The sequence below is a fragment of the Sinocyclocheilus anshuiensis genome, unplaced genomic scaffold (genome assembly GCF_001515605.1).
Source record: "Sinocyclocheilus anshuiensis isolate Anshui unplaced genomic scaffold, SAMN03320099.WGS_v1.1 scaffold546, whole genome shotgun sequence".
Classification (NCBI taxonomy): Eukaryota; Metazoa; Chordata; class Actinopteri; order Cypriniformes; family Cyprinidae; genus Sinocyclocheilus; species Sinocyclocheilus anshuiensis.
In genome coordinates, this window is record NW_015542451.1 from 74,223 (window position 1) to 87,278 (window position 13,056).

Sequence of the window (13,056 nt, forward strand, 5' to 3'; positions counted from 1 at the left end):
TTTATCAGCTGTTTGGACTCTCATTCTGACGGCACCCATTCAGTACAGAGACACTGATGCAGTGCTACATTTCTACAAACCTGATGAAGAAACAAACTCATATGCATCTGGGATGGCATTAATGTTCATTTTTGGCTGAACTATTCCTTTAACTTACTACTAATATTTAGGCTACTAACATCATATTGTTAAATTCTGTTTAACCGGTTCAGATTCTAATTACAAGCGGATGACAGAAAAACAGCATTACGGTGGTAACAAAAGTAGCTTGTAACATCTGATACTGTATAATAATGATAATGATGTTTTTTAAGATGGGCCTCTGGTGTTATTTCATTAGTTTTGGTCTAGTCAGTCTTCTGTGATTCTCAAGATATTTTAGGTACTAAACCTCTTATTGCACAACTGTATCTTGGTCTTGCACCCCTCCTGATTGTCTTTTGATTTCACACTCATTTACGTATTGCTTAGGCTTTGCATGGCGCAAACTGCTTTCTATATGTTCTGTGCAATGACTGAACGAATCGCTTGTTGCATGAAACCAAAAAAATCAAATGCATTCTTTTAAATTCTCATTGATTTCATTATATATACAAACTAAAGCCAAACCAAACACTACAACATTATGATGGTGTTTGATTCCATTGATATCTGATCCCTTAATGTGAACATTGTTTTAAAATATTTGAATGTTGAGAGTAATTCATATCATGTATTCTGAAATATTGTTTGATAACTGATTCTAAAAGTGAGGATTCTAGAAACTACACTAACAGACTGTAGATTAAAAATCAAACGTGCTGTGGTTTCTCTGAATGAATGAAGGAATGTTTTTGATAATCAGCATATTAGAATGATTTCTGAAGATCATGTGACACTGAAGACTGGAGTAATGATGCTGAAAATACAGCTGCACATCACAGAAATACATTACAGTTTAACAGATATTCACATAGAAAACAGCTATTTTACATTGCAATAATATTTCTGAATTTTTACAGTATTTTTAATCAAATAAATGCAGCCTTGTTGAGCAGAAGAGACGTATTTCAGAAAAATATAAAAATCTTACTGCCCCCAAACTGTATTGTGCATGAGACAAAAGAGGAGTTAACTTTAAATATTTTTTCATTGTAGGACAGATCAAAAATGATTATATAGAAGCTTTTGGCCACCATAAAATAACTTGCATTCTTCTTTTAGACATTTTCTCTTATTACAAATCATTTAATTATGGATTTAGTTAGTAATAAACTGACCAAACATTCCTATAGAGTTCAGACAAACCTGTAATATTAGGTCATTGTGCTTGATTGAAATAAAGCATAATTTTAAAGCTTTAATTGAAAAGAACTTTAGAACTTTTTAGAACAAGATGTAGAACTTTTTTCTAAATCTTGCATGTTGCCAGTCGAATGACGAAAAAGTGTTTTCTGAGTCCTCACTCATTTGTATGTGTATGAATATTGAATATGCATGTATGCTGCTGTTGTTCTCTGTTCTTGTAATAGCAGATTGTTTATTTCTCTCCCTGGTTTCCTCTGTAGAGATTTTATGTAGCCACATCTCGGCAGCTTAAGAGACTGGAGTCTGTCAGTAGGTCTCCTATATATTCTCATTTTTCGGAGACCGTCACAGGCACTAGCGTGATCCGCGCCTACGGCCGAAACACTGCCTTTGTTCTCTTGAGCGATATGAAAGTGGACGAGAACCAAAAGAGTTACTACCCTGGTATTGTTTCCAACAGGTAGGTTTGGTCTCGCTCTTGTTTGGATGCATGCAGCTCCTCACGCATGTCTTCAGTCTTTACTGTGTGCTTTTATGGGGTAATGTCCTCCTGAAATTCAGATTTGAGCATCACTCAGTAGTAACAGTGTTGTGTTTGGATGCACACAGGTGGTTGGGGGTTCGCATCGAGTTCATCGGTAATTGCATTGTGCTGTTTGCTGCTCTGTTTGCTGTGATTGGGAAGGAGAAGCTCAGCCCCGGATTGGTCGGTCTGTCTGTGTCTTACGCTCTGCAGGTAAAATCACACTCATTACGTACTGTATAAGCACAGGTCATGTGTTCTTTGGATGAGGTAAAAAAGGTGAACTTCACAAATCATCTGGAGCAGATTTTTTGTTATATGTGACCCTGGACCTCAAAATCAGTCATAAGGGTCAATTTTTTGAAATTTAGATTTATGCATCATCTGAAAGCTGAATAAATAATCTTTCCATTGATGTATGGTTTGTTAGGATCGGACAATATTTGGCTGAGATACAACTATTAGAAAATCTGGAATCTGAGGGTGCAAAAAAATCTAAATATTGAGAAAATCATCTTTAAAGTTGTTCAAATTAAGTTCTTAGCAATGCATATTACTAATCACAAATTAAGTTTTTATATATTTACGGTAGGACATTTACAAAATATCTTCATGGAACATGATCTTTACTTAATATCCTAATGATTTTTGGCATAAAAGAAAAATCTATAATTTTGACCCATACAATGTATTTTTGGCTATTGCTACAAATATACCCCAGCGACTTAAGACTGTTTTTGTGCTGCAGGGTCACATATTTTGCTATTATTGCATTTTCTGATGCACGAATAACATGCAGTAGGACTTCAGAGAAATATTTACGCTTTACACTACCGAAGCTTCTGAAATACGTCTCTTCTGCTCACCAAGGCTACATTTATTTGATGAAATACAGTAAAATTCTGAAATATTATTGCCAGTGTTGTAGTAACCGAGACCATTTTTTGAAGGTCTTGGTCTTATCTCGGTCCCAGACTAAAATGACTCGGGATTTTATTTCAAGACCACAACTGCAGGGATGTCACTAAATTGCTGTTGTCTGGTTTATTGCATTGTCTGATTTATTTGTTAACATCATAAATGATTAAATATTAGATATTTTTCAGGCAGTAAATGTGGATCTTTCAGATGAATTTCAGGAGTGCTGGTTTGGTCTTGACTACAGCACTAATTATTACAATTTAAAATAGCAGTTTTCTATGTGAATATGTGTTAAACTGTAATTTATTTCTGTGATGCGCAGCTGTATTTTCAGCATCATTACTCCAGTCTTCAGTGTCACATGATCTTCAGAAATCATTCTAATATGCTGATTATTAGAAACATTTCTGATTATTATCAGTGTTGAAAAGAGCTGTGCTGTGAATATTTTTGTGGAAACTGTGATGCATTTTATTTTTCAGGATTCACAGATGAACAGAAAGTTCAAAAGAACAGCATTTATTTGAAATAGAAATCTTTTGCAACATTATAAATGTATTTACTGTCACTTCTTTACTGTCTTTACACAATTTAATGCATCCTTGATGATTAAAAGTATTACTATTATTATTATTTTTAATCCTACTTACCCCAGACTTTTGAATGCTAGTGTGTCATGGTTTCCAGAAAAATATGAAGCAGAGCTTTGATCACAGCAATAAATTACATTTGAACAGATATTCACATAGAAAACAGTTATTTTACATTGTAATAATATTTCACTGTTTTTACAGTATTTTCGATCAAGCAAATGCAGCCTGGGTGAGCAGAAGAGACTTCTTTCAGAAACATTAAAAATTCTTAATTATTACACACTTTTGACTGGTAGAGTATGCATTTAAGCAAAGGGACTTATAATAGAGGAACATAAGCAATTCGTCACAGAGCCAACAATGTTCACAAGGTACAATGCACATGTATTAGAAAACTAGATTATGAGATCATGCAAATATAATCAAAACAAGTGCCAGTATTCTGCGTTCACGCTTGTTTTTTGTGCTGAATAGGTCACTATGTCCCTGAACTGGATGGTGAGGATGACCTCTGACCTCGAGAGCAACATCGTAGCAGTGGAGAGAGTGAAGGAGTATTCAGAGACAGCGACTGAGGTACATGTGCAGTATCATTCATATACTAGAATATATAATCAATTTCTTAGGATCAAACAGCTGATTTTATCTCTTTTTTTTTTTTTGCAAGCAAAGACTGTTGAATATGAGCATTAAATCTGGTTCACTTATTCTGCACGCAGACAGCGAGAGTTAACTCGACTGACATGTAAAACGTTCAAATCGTCCATAGGCTCCATGGATAGTGAAGGACAAACAGCCTCCTCCAGACTGGCCTCCGAAGGGGAACGTGGAGTTCATAGACTACAGCGTGAGGTACCGCGAGGGACTGGACCTGGTGCTGAGGAACATCTCGCTGGAGATCAAAGGAGGAGAGAAGGTGAGGAGCGTCATTACAGCGCTGCTCTCACTGACCTGCATTCGTTTCTGATCACACGTGCAATTAAAGCGCAGAAATGCTCTTCTCAGCTGAAACTAACTCTGTTACAGGAATCAATATTCTGTATGGCTGTGCAACAAAATAATAATGTGCATTTCAGAAATATTTTTTAATAGCATTTTTTTTTTTAATTTAGAATTTTTTTAATAAATCCTAAATAGGCAAACAGACTAAAATCAAGTCCAGTTAAATAGACTTTTGCCAAGACTGTTGCTTCATTCAGTATACAGTAAAAAGACACAATGATGCATTGTCAATTTTTTTATCTCACAATTCTGACTTTTTTTTGTAGTAATTCTGAGAAGAAAAGTCTGAATTGTGAGATATAAACTCACAATTATGAGGGGGAAAAAGTCTGAATTCTGAATGTATCTTAATTAGGACTTTTTTTCTCAGAATTGCACGTGTTTCGTCTCAGAATTGTGAAATAAAAAAAAAGTCGCAATGACCTGTTTTGTTTTTTATCTCATTGTGTAACCAAGCTTCCATACAAATGTAAAAATGTTTACGTGTAAACAAATGCTTGAAGATAAATACTAAATCTTTGAGTATTTATAGTTTGATAAACACCATAGCGAATACAGAAAGCCGAATGGCTGTTTGAATGCATGTAAATACTGGTGGGCAAAACAAAGTTGCGCAGCATGTTTTGTTTTCGGGGAAAGCGCATTATTCGGCCTTCTTTAATGCAGCACATTCACAATGATGTTACATTTAACCGCTTGATGCACATAAAGCAGGGCTGTCACTAACGATTATTTAGGTAATCGAGTAATCGGTCGATTATTCTGACGATTAATCGAGTAATCTGATCCTTTTTTCTTTTTTTTTGCAATAAAAATAGACCTAATCAAACAATAGACTTTAAAATGACTTAAAATACATATATAATAGCAATGAGGCAATAATAATTGGTTCAAATAAAATATCAAAAGCAAGTAATCATGTGGTTTTAGTGAACAAAATGGTTAAAATACATGTAATAAATATAATTTATTACAATGTAATAAAACAATATAATCATAACTAATGTATATTATGTATTATATGCAGAGGCGCCAACGGCCTGTCGATTGTTTTTACACTTTACAGCGCGATGTAATCCTTGTTTAATATTGACTAAACAACTTTTAATTCAAATGTCCACTTAATCTTTAATATTTGGCCACTTCTTTATGATAGAAATGCGACAGCCACTGTAATTTCTTGAACAAGAACATGTGGACATCAAAACATGCGAACTCATAGCGAGGGTTTAAACTCTTATTTTGAAGTCGCGATGAACAGTTATGCATTCTCCTGTGCTGGCGTAGGTTTATAAATCTGATAGAATGGTGCGCATTGTTTCTGGATGAACGTTATGAGCAGCTCAGACTCATAGCAGTACGCAAAGATGGAGTTTGAGACGCTCCGACCGCACATATAAATGATGACTGTTTGTGTGGAGCAGCATTTACTGTGAACCTACATGCATAGAAATGAAGCACACAGCGCATATATTTATTAAATTTAATTCACAATATGCTTTATTATGATTTTTAAATGGTTGTAATATATCGTGCAGCCTTTGAAAACAGTCTAATAATGCGTTTCATGGATTCTCGTCCGTGGAATGCGCCACTTCCGGTATTTTGTCAGTTAATCGACTTTTTTATAATCGAGTACTCGATTTTTTGTTTTGGATTTCTTTTTAAATTGGTGTGAAAATTAAAATCTCCTCTTGAATATCTCCAAAACTAAGGAGATGGTTAGTGATTTTAGAGAGAGAGAGAGCAAAATGTAACCCGTCCTACATTAATTAATGGGGAGCAATTAGTAACAAATTATAAATACCTCGGTATCATGCTGGACAATAAACTTAGGTGGGATGCATGGATTGATAAAGTATGCAAGAAGCTTCAACAGAGAATGCATTTCTTAAAGAAATTACTTTCTTTTAATGTCCATAGCAGAATGCTTTTGATATTTTATGGGGCTTTTATTGAAAGCATTTTGACATTTTGTGTGATTTGTTGGTATGGTGATGCTTCCGAGGCTCAGAGGAGCTCACTAACCAGCAAGTAAATGATTAGGGATAAAGTTACAGAGCATAGAGAGTATATATAAAGAAAGGCTGTTGAATAAGGCTAACATCATTGTGAATGATAAGAGGCATCCTTTATCTTATACTTTTGAATTGTTACCATCTGGCCGACGATATTGTGTTCCCAGATGCTCTAAAAACAGGTCGAAATGATCTTTTATTCCCCAAGCAATTCAATTCTTAAAGGGATAGTTCACCCAAACATGAAAATTTGCTCATGATTTACTCACTCAAGTCATCCTAGGCGTATATGACTTTCTTCTTTCAGACGAATCCTATTGGAGTTATATTAAAAATGTCCTGGCTCTTCCAAGCTTTATAATGGCAGTGAATGGGTGTTTTGGGTGTTCCAAAAGAAGTCAAATAAAGCGCATCCATCCATCATAAAAAGTGCTCCACACAGCTCCGGGGGATGAATAAAGGCCTCCTGAAGCAAATCAATGTGTTTGTGTAAGAAAAATATCCATATTTAAAACTTTATAAACTGTAATCTCTAGCTTCCGCTAACAGTCGTACGCGCGTTCATTCTGGCGGATGACGTAGGACGTAGCGTAAGCTCCGGTGAGAAGTGACGAATGCGGAAGCACAGAGGAGAGAGCAAAACAAAACACTGGTCACGAATTAGAAGTGCAAAAAGTAGATTTGTAAAGAAAAATGTGGGAGGATTTTGATATAAGCCAAGAGGAGACTGGTTTTCCTTTGCTAAAGTAAAGAAACTTTGCTTCTTTTGCTCCTGTTGACAAACGTCGGTTCTCGCAAGACATATCTCACCGGACCTTACGCTACGCCTTACATCATACGCGCGTACGACTGTTAGCGGAACCTAGAGATTACACTTTATAAAGTTTTAAATATGGATGTGTTTCTTACAAAAACGCATTGATTCGCTTCAGGAGGCCTTTCTTCACCCCCGGAGCCATGCGAGGCACTTTTTATGATGGATGGATGCTCTTTATTGGACTTCTTTTGGAGTTTTGAAAAATAACACCCATTGACTGCCATTATCAAGCTTGGAAGAGCCAGGACGCTTTTAAATATAACTCCGATTGTATTCGTCTGAAAGTCATATACACCTAGGATGGTTTGAGGGTGAGTGAATCATGGGTAAATTTTCATTTTTGGGTGAACTATCCCTTTAAATTCTTCTTCCTCTAGTGGTAACTAATGGTCAGCTAGACTGGTTATTTTAAATTCGATTTATCAGTATTAAACTATTGTTTTGCCAAATGTGAGTTGTTTAGCGTCTGTTTGAGCGTATGCTGCAAATGTGCTTTCCCTACAGGGATAAATAAATAAACTGAAACAGTATATGTGTCCCTGGAGCACAAAAGCAGTGTTAAGTCGCTGGGGTATATTTGTAGCAATAGCCAACAATACACTGTATGGGTCAAAATTATAGATTTTTATTTTATACCAAAAATCATTAGGATATTAAGTAAAGATCATGTTCCATGAAGATATTTTGTAAATGTCCTACAGTAAATATATCAAAACTTCATTTTTGATTAGTAATATGCATTGCTAAGAACTTCATTTGGACAACTTTAAAGATGATTTTCTCAATATTTAGATTTTTTTGCACCCTCAGATTCCAGATTTTAAAATAGTTGTATCTCGGCCAAATATTATCCTATCCTAACAAACCATACATCAATGGAAATATTATTTATTTCGCTTTCAGATGATGCATAAATCTCAATTTAAAAAAATTGACCCTTATGACTGGTTTTGTGCTCCAGGGTCACATATACTATATATCACATTCAGCGATGGTTTCTGTATGATGATTTGAACGGTGGTGTATGGCTCTGCAGATCGGTATCGTTGGACGAACCGGCGCTGGGAAGTCCTCGATGACTCTGTGTCTGTTCCGTCTGCTGGAGGCGGCGGATGGAGAGATCGTGATCGACGAGGTGAAGATCTCTGAGATCGGCCTTCACGACCTGCGCTCCAAACTCACCATAATCCCTCAGGTCGGGCTTTTGGGTTTTCTTCAGCTTTGTTGGCAGTAAAGCATCTGTTTTAATTTAAGCACAGCTTGGGAATGGCGTTTACTGCTGTATTAGTGTTGCGCTCATGATGGGTCAGCAGAAAAAGCTCATTTCCCCATTCAGAGCCATAAAGCAGTTGATAGTGATTTTGATGCCAAAGCACCTTCAGGCTCACTAAACGCTGCTAATTAGCTTGTTATAAGCTAATGGCGTCCAGATTATTAACATTGAACTTTTTTCCCGTTGTTTGTTTTCTCTAGTAAAACCTGTTCTTAACCTCATTTCACCTTTTAACAGTTACTAAAATGCTGCAGTGTGTTTTGAACTTTTATTCAATTTTTTGTTGTTGTTGGTGTTTATTACAATATTTACAAATTGTAAATATATATAGTTAAATATATATATATATATATATATATATATATTAATGTTGTTATATTTTCTTTTTTATTCATTTGCATTAATAGCTGGACATTATGCTGCTTATATAATTTAATTAATTTAAATTATATTAAATTAATTAATTTTTTAATTTATAATTTATTAAAATTAGAATTTTATATGTCATTCAATAAGTAACTTATTTAACTGTGACATCTATAATTTCATAAACAATACAGCATTAGTTAAATATTGAGTTTAATAAAGTTAAATATTGATTTTTTAAAAATCAAATCTATATTAATGTTGTTACATTTTCATTTTAATTAATTTGCATTAATAGCAGGAAACTGTCTTATAAGATTTAATTTTAATTGATAATTTATTATAACATTTTATATATTACTTAATAAATAGCTTATTATTTACTGTGACAGCTATAAATTCATAAACAAAACAGCATTAGTTAAATATTGAGTTCAATAAAGTTAAATATATATTTTTGAATCAAATATATGTTAATGTTGTTATATTTTATTTTGTTTTTTATTAATTTGCAATCAGTAGCAGGAAATGGTGCTGCTTATGTTATTTAATTTATTTATTATTTAATAAATAATCATTTTAACAATACTTATACTCAACTCTAATTATCGTTGAGTTTTGCCATTCACATGAATTCATGTTGAAGATAAATAAATGATGTTTTTATCTGAATATAAGTTTATTTTGAATGCACATGTTTTATATCTCACAGTGTCTTGTGTGACTGATTGTAGGAGCCCGTCCTGTTCTCCGGGACTCTGCGGATGAACCTCGATCCCTTTGAGAAATACAGCGATGAAGAAGTGTGGAAAGTGCTGGAACTCTCTCATCTGAAGAAGTTTGTCAGCAACCAGCCGTCCAAGCTCGAGCTGGAGTGCTCCGAAGGAGGAGAAAACCTCAGGTGCAGTTAGAAATAACACAGCAATATGCCTGTGTGCATTACATCACTGTATACTCTCGATAAAATACTCTTATTTTAACCCTCTGCAGCTGTTTGGTCGTTTCTGACAGAAAAAAATTAGGTTTTTGGTTTTTTAGAATTTATTACTTCATCGGAATGGAACAAAACTTGGTAAAGGTTTTGGCACTTGCTGTGTGAACACATAAAAAAAACTTTGGACATGATTCAAAAAGGTTAAATGGTTTTGAATAATAACACTTCGCGGTCAAAAATGACGGTATTGTAAACGAATAGGAAGCAAATGTCATCTAGTAGAAACCTTTGGTACTTGCGCCTCATTTTTTGTGATATCAACCTCAAATTTGGAGCACAACTTGTTTAGATTAATGGCTTTCATTTTCATGCAGTTTTAGAGTTAAACATGTTTTGGAAGATATATTTTATATAAAATTTAAAAATAGTATTTTTCGGCATTTTTCATAATAATAAACGTCTATAACTTTGAATTTTTTAATAATCTGCCAAGTGTCTTCTTTAAAAAGAGACCAATACTTAAGTCCGTGCTCCAAAACATTCAAAATTTACAGCCGTTTAAATCGGAAATTTCATTTTCAGGTGTTAAAAAAGTGGTTAACAGGTAATAAATGGATCATAACTATTCCATAAATATAATTTAGTAACATAAAAAGCCCTAAAAATTAAATATATTAAATAAAAAACATGATCAGACTAAAATATAGTAGAAATTATTAATTAATTAATTAATTTAAAAAAATTTTGACCGCCATGTGAGCAGCAGCAGAGAGTGCTAAATCATCTAGCCCTAGTTCATGCATGTTTTGGTTCTCTATATTTGGCTGTAAGTGTGTTGCATTTTGAGCGTATGTACAGTACTGTATGTACGTCTAGCGAGTTCTGAATCCAGTGTGTGTTCAGTGTGGGTCAGAGGCAGCTGGTGTGTTTGGCGCGAGCTTTACTGAGGAAGACCAGGATCCTGGTCCTGGATGAAGCCACGGCCGCGGTTGATCTGGAGACGGACGATCTCATCCAGTCCACCATCCGCACGCAGTTCGAGGACTGCACCGTTTTCACCATCGCTCACAGACTCAACACCATCATGGACTACACCAGGTACCTCTCGTTTCTTACTCTGTTCGAGCTGCTGAGTCCAGAAATACTGTCTGTTTTGATGGAGCAGGTCACACTTTTTCTCACAAAATGTGATGCATTTTGTAGCATTTTTGCTTTTGATGACAATTTTACAACTATCTGTTCAATGCTCAGCCTTTATCACAAGTATGAATGATTCGGAACACATTATTTTATCTCTACTTTTTCCACTTTTTTTTTTTGTGCAGATTTTAAGTTAAATTATACATTTTGAATACTCCTTTTTGTCATTTTTGACATTTAACTGTGTTGTTTTTATAGGAGCATTAAAGCTGATTTGAAAAATCTTAATTCTTATTTTGTGAAAAACCAAAAAAATAACTGTGAGATTAAAGGTTTTTATTGATATTTGATCTCAGCATCAAACATATATAAGATCTAGCTTAGTCCAATTTTGAGGAAATCAATTCTTACAATTTCTTACAATTGCGAGTTTGTATCTCACAAATCTGACTTTATTTCTCAGAATTATAAGTTTATATCCTGCAATTCTGACTTTATTTCTCAGAATAGAGTTCATATCACACAATTCTGACTTTATTTCTCAGAATAGAGTTCATATCACACAACTCTGACTTTATTTCTCAGAATTATAAGTTTATATCCTGCAATTCTGACTTTATTTCTCAGAATAGAGTTCATATCACACAACTCTGACTTTATTTCTCAGAATTATAAGTTTATATCCTGCAATTCTGACTTTATTTCTCAGAATAGAGTTCATATCACACAACTCTGACTTTATTTCTCAGAATTATAAGTTTATATCCTGCAATTCTGACTTTATTTCTCAGAATAGAGTTCATATCACACAATTCTGACTTTATTTCTCAGAATAGAGTTTATGTCACATAATTCTGACTTTATTTATCAGAATAGAGTTTATATCACATAATTCTGACTTTATCTCAGAATAGAGTTTATATCATAATTCTGACTTTATTTCTCAGAAGAGTTTATATCATAATTCTGACTTTATTTCTCAGAATAGAGTTCATATCACACAATTCTGACTTTATTTCTCAGAATAGAGTTTATGTCACATAATTCTGACTTTATTTATCAGAATAGAGTTTATATCACATAATTCTGACTTTATTTCTCAGAATAGAGTTTATATCACATAATTCTGACTTTATTTCTCAGAATAGAGTTCATATCACACAATTCTGACTTTATTTCTCAGAATTATACGTTTATATCTTGCAATTCTGACTTTATTTCTCAGAATAAAGAGTTTATTTCTCAGATTTGCAACATGTATGAATGATTCTGAACAGTATTTTATGCCTAATCTCTACTTTTTTCCACTTTTTGCAGATTTTAAGTTAAATGATACATTTTGAATACTCCTTGAATCTCGCAAATCTGACTTTATTTCTCAGAATTGCGACTTTTTCAGAGAAAAAGTCAGAATTGTGAGATAAAAAGCAGCAATTACATTTGTATTCTTTTTGTTCAGTGGTGTAAAGAGCAGCAAGAGATTTTCTGTCTTTTGTGGTTTGATTGACATTAATGATGCACTTTAAGACTGAATGCATGGATCTAATATACTGATACACATGTGTTTGCATCTTTCTCAACTGTTTATATTCACTTAAGACATAAACACCTCTGTATACTCGCAAAGATGGCCATTTTGACACGTAAGTGTGTCACATAAGGCGTGTGCAGTGGTATTTCACCCACCCCTACATCGTTTCCATGAAGGCAGAGCGTGTACACATGTTGAATTCAGTGCTTTTCTCTTGTGACAGAGTGCTCGTTTTGGACAAGGGAAAGATCGCAGAGTTCGACACGCCGACTAACCTGCTCGCTCAGAAAGGAATCTTCTATGGAATGGCTAAAGACGCGGGTCTGGCGTGAGCTCATATGCTGTAAGCCGCAGTGCCTTCACACAGTGTCACACACACAACGCCAGTGAATGTAATGTGTCTCTGTTTTACTGCTGCATCCAGGATCTTTGGTTGTTTTTACATTATTGCTATTATTTTTGTTTTCTATGACTACAGTGCCACTGTTACTGAATGAGTCGTTTCATGATAAAGCAGTCTATTTTTGTACTGTATTATTTAAGTTGTTCAATAGGGAAGTTACGTGTGAGATTCTTTTTGTAAACCAAATCTGTAAAAGCTTGAATTCTGTTACCAGAATTGGAGTATTGTTGCATTTATTAAAAAAGTAA

At 34.3% G+C, this 13,056-nt stretch overlaps 1 protein-coding gene across 1 annotated transcript in view; it reads left to right on the plus strand.

The window, feature by feature from the left end:
- Positions 1-13,056, plus strand: part of LOC107693640 (canalicular multispecific organic anion transporter 2-like) — a 60,231-nt gene extending 47,175 nt beyond the window's left edge. The window contains 8 exon segments of the mRNA XM_016493092.1: positions 1,548-1,747; positions 1,897-2,023; positions 3,799-3,900; positions 4,094-4,240; positions 8,198-8,356; positions 9,535-9,701; positions 10,638-10,832; positions 12,629-13,056. Of these exon segments, the coding sequence (XP_016348578.1) occupies positions 1,548-1,747; positions 1,897-2,023; positions 3,799-3,900; positions 4,094-4,240; positions 8,198-8,356; positions 9,535-9,701; positions 10,638-10,832; positions 12,629-12,737 (1,206 nt within the window). The 3' untranslated portion in view covers positions 12,738-13,056.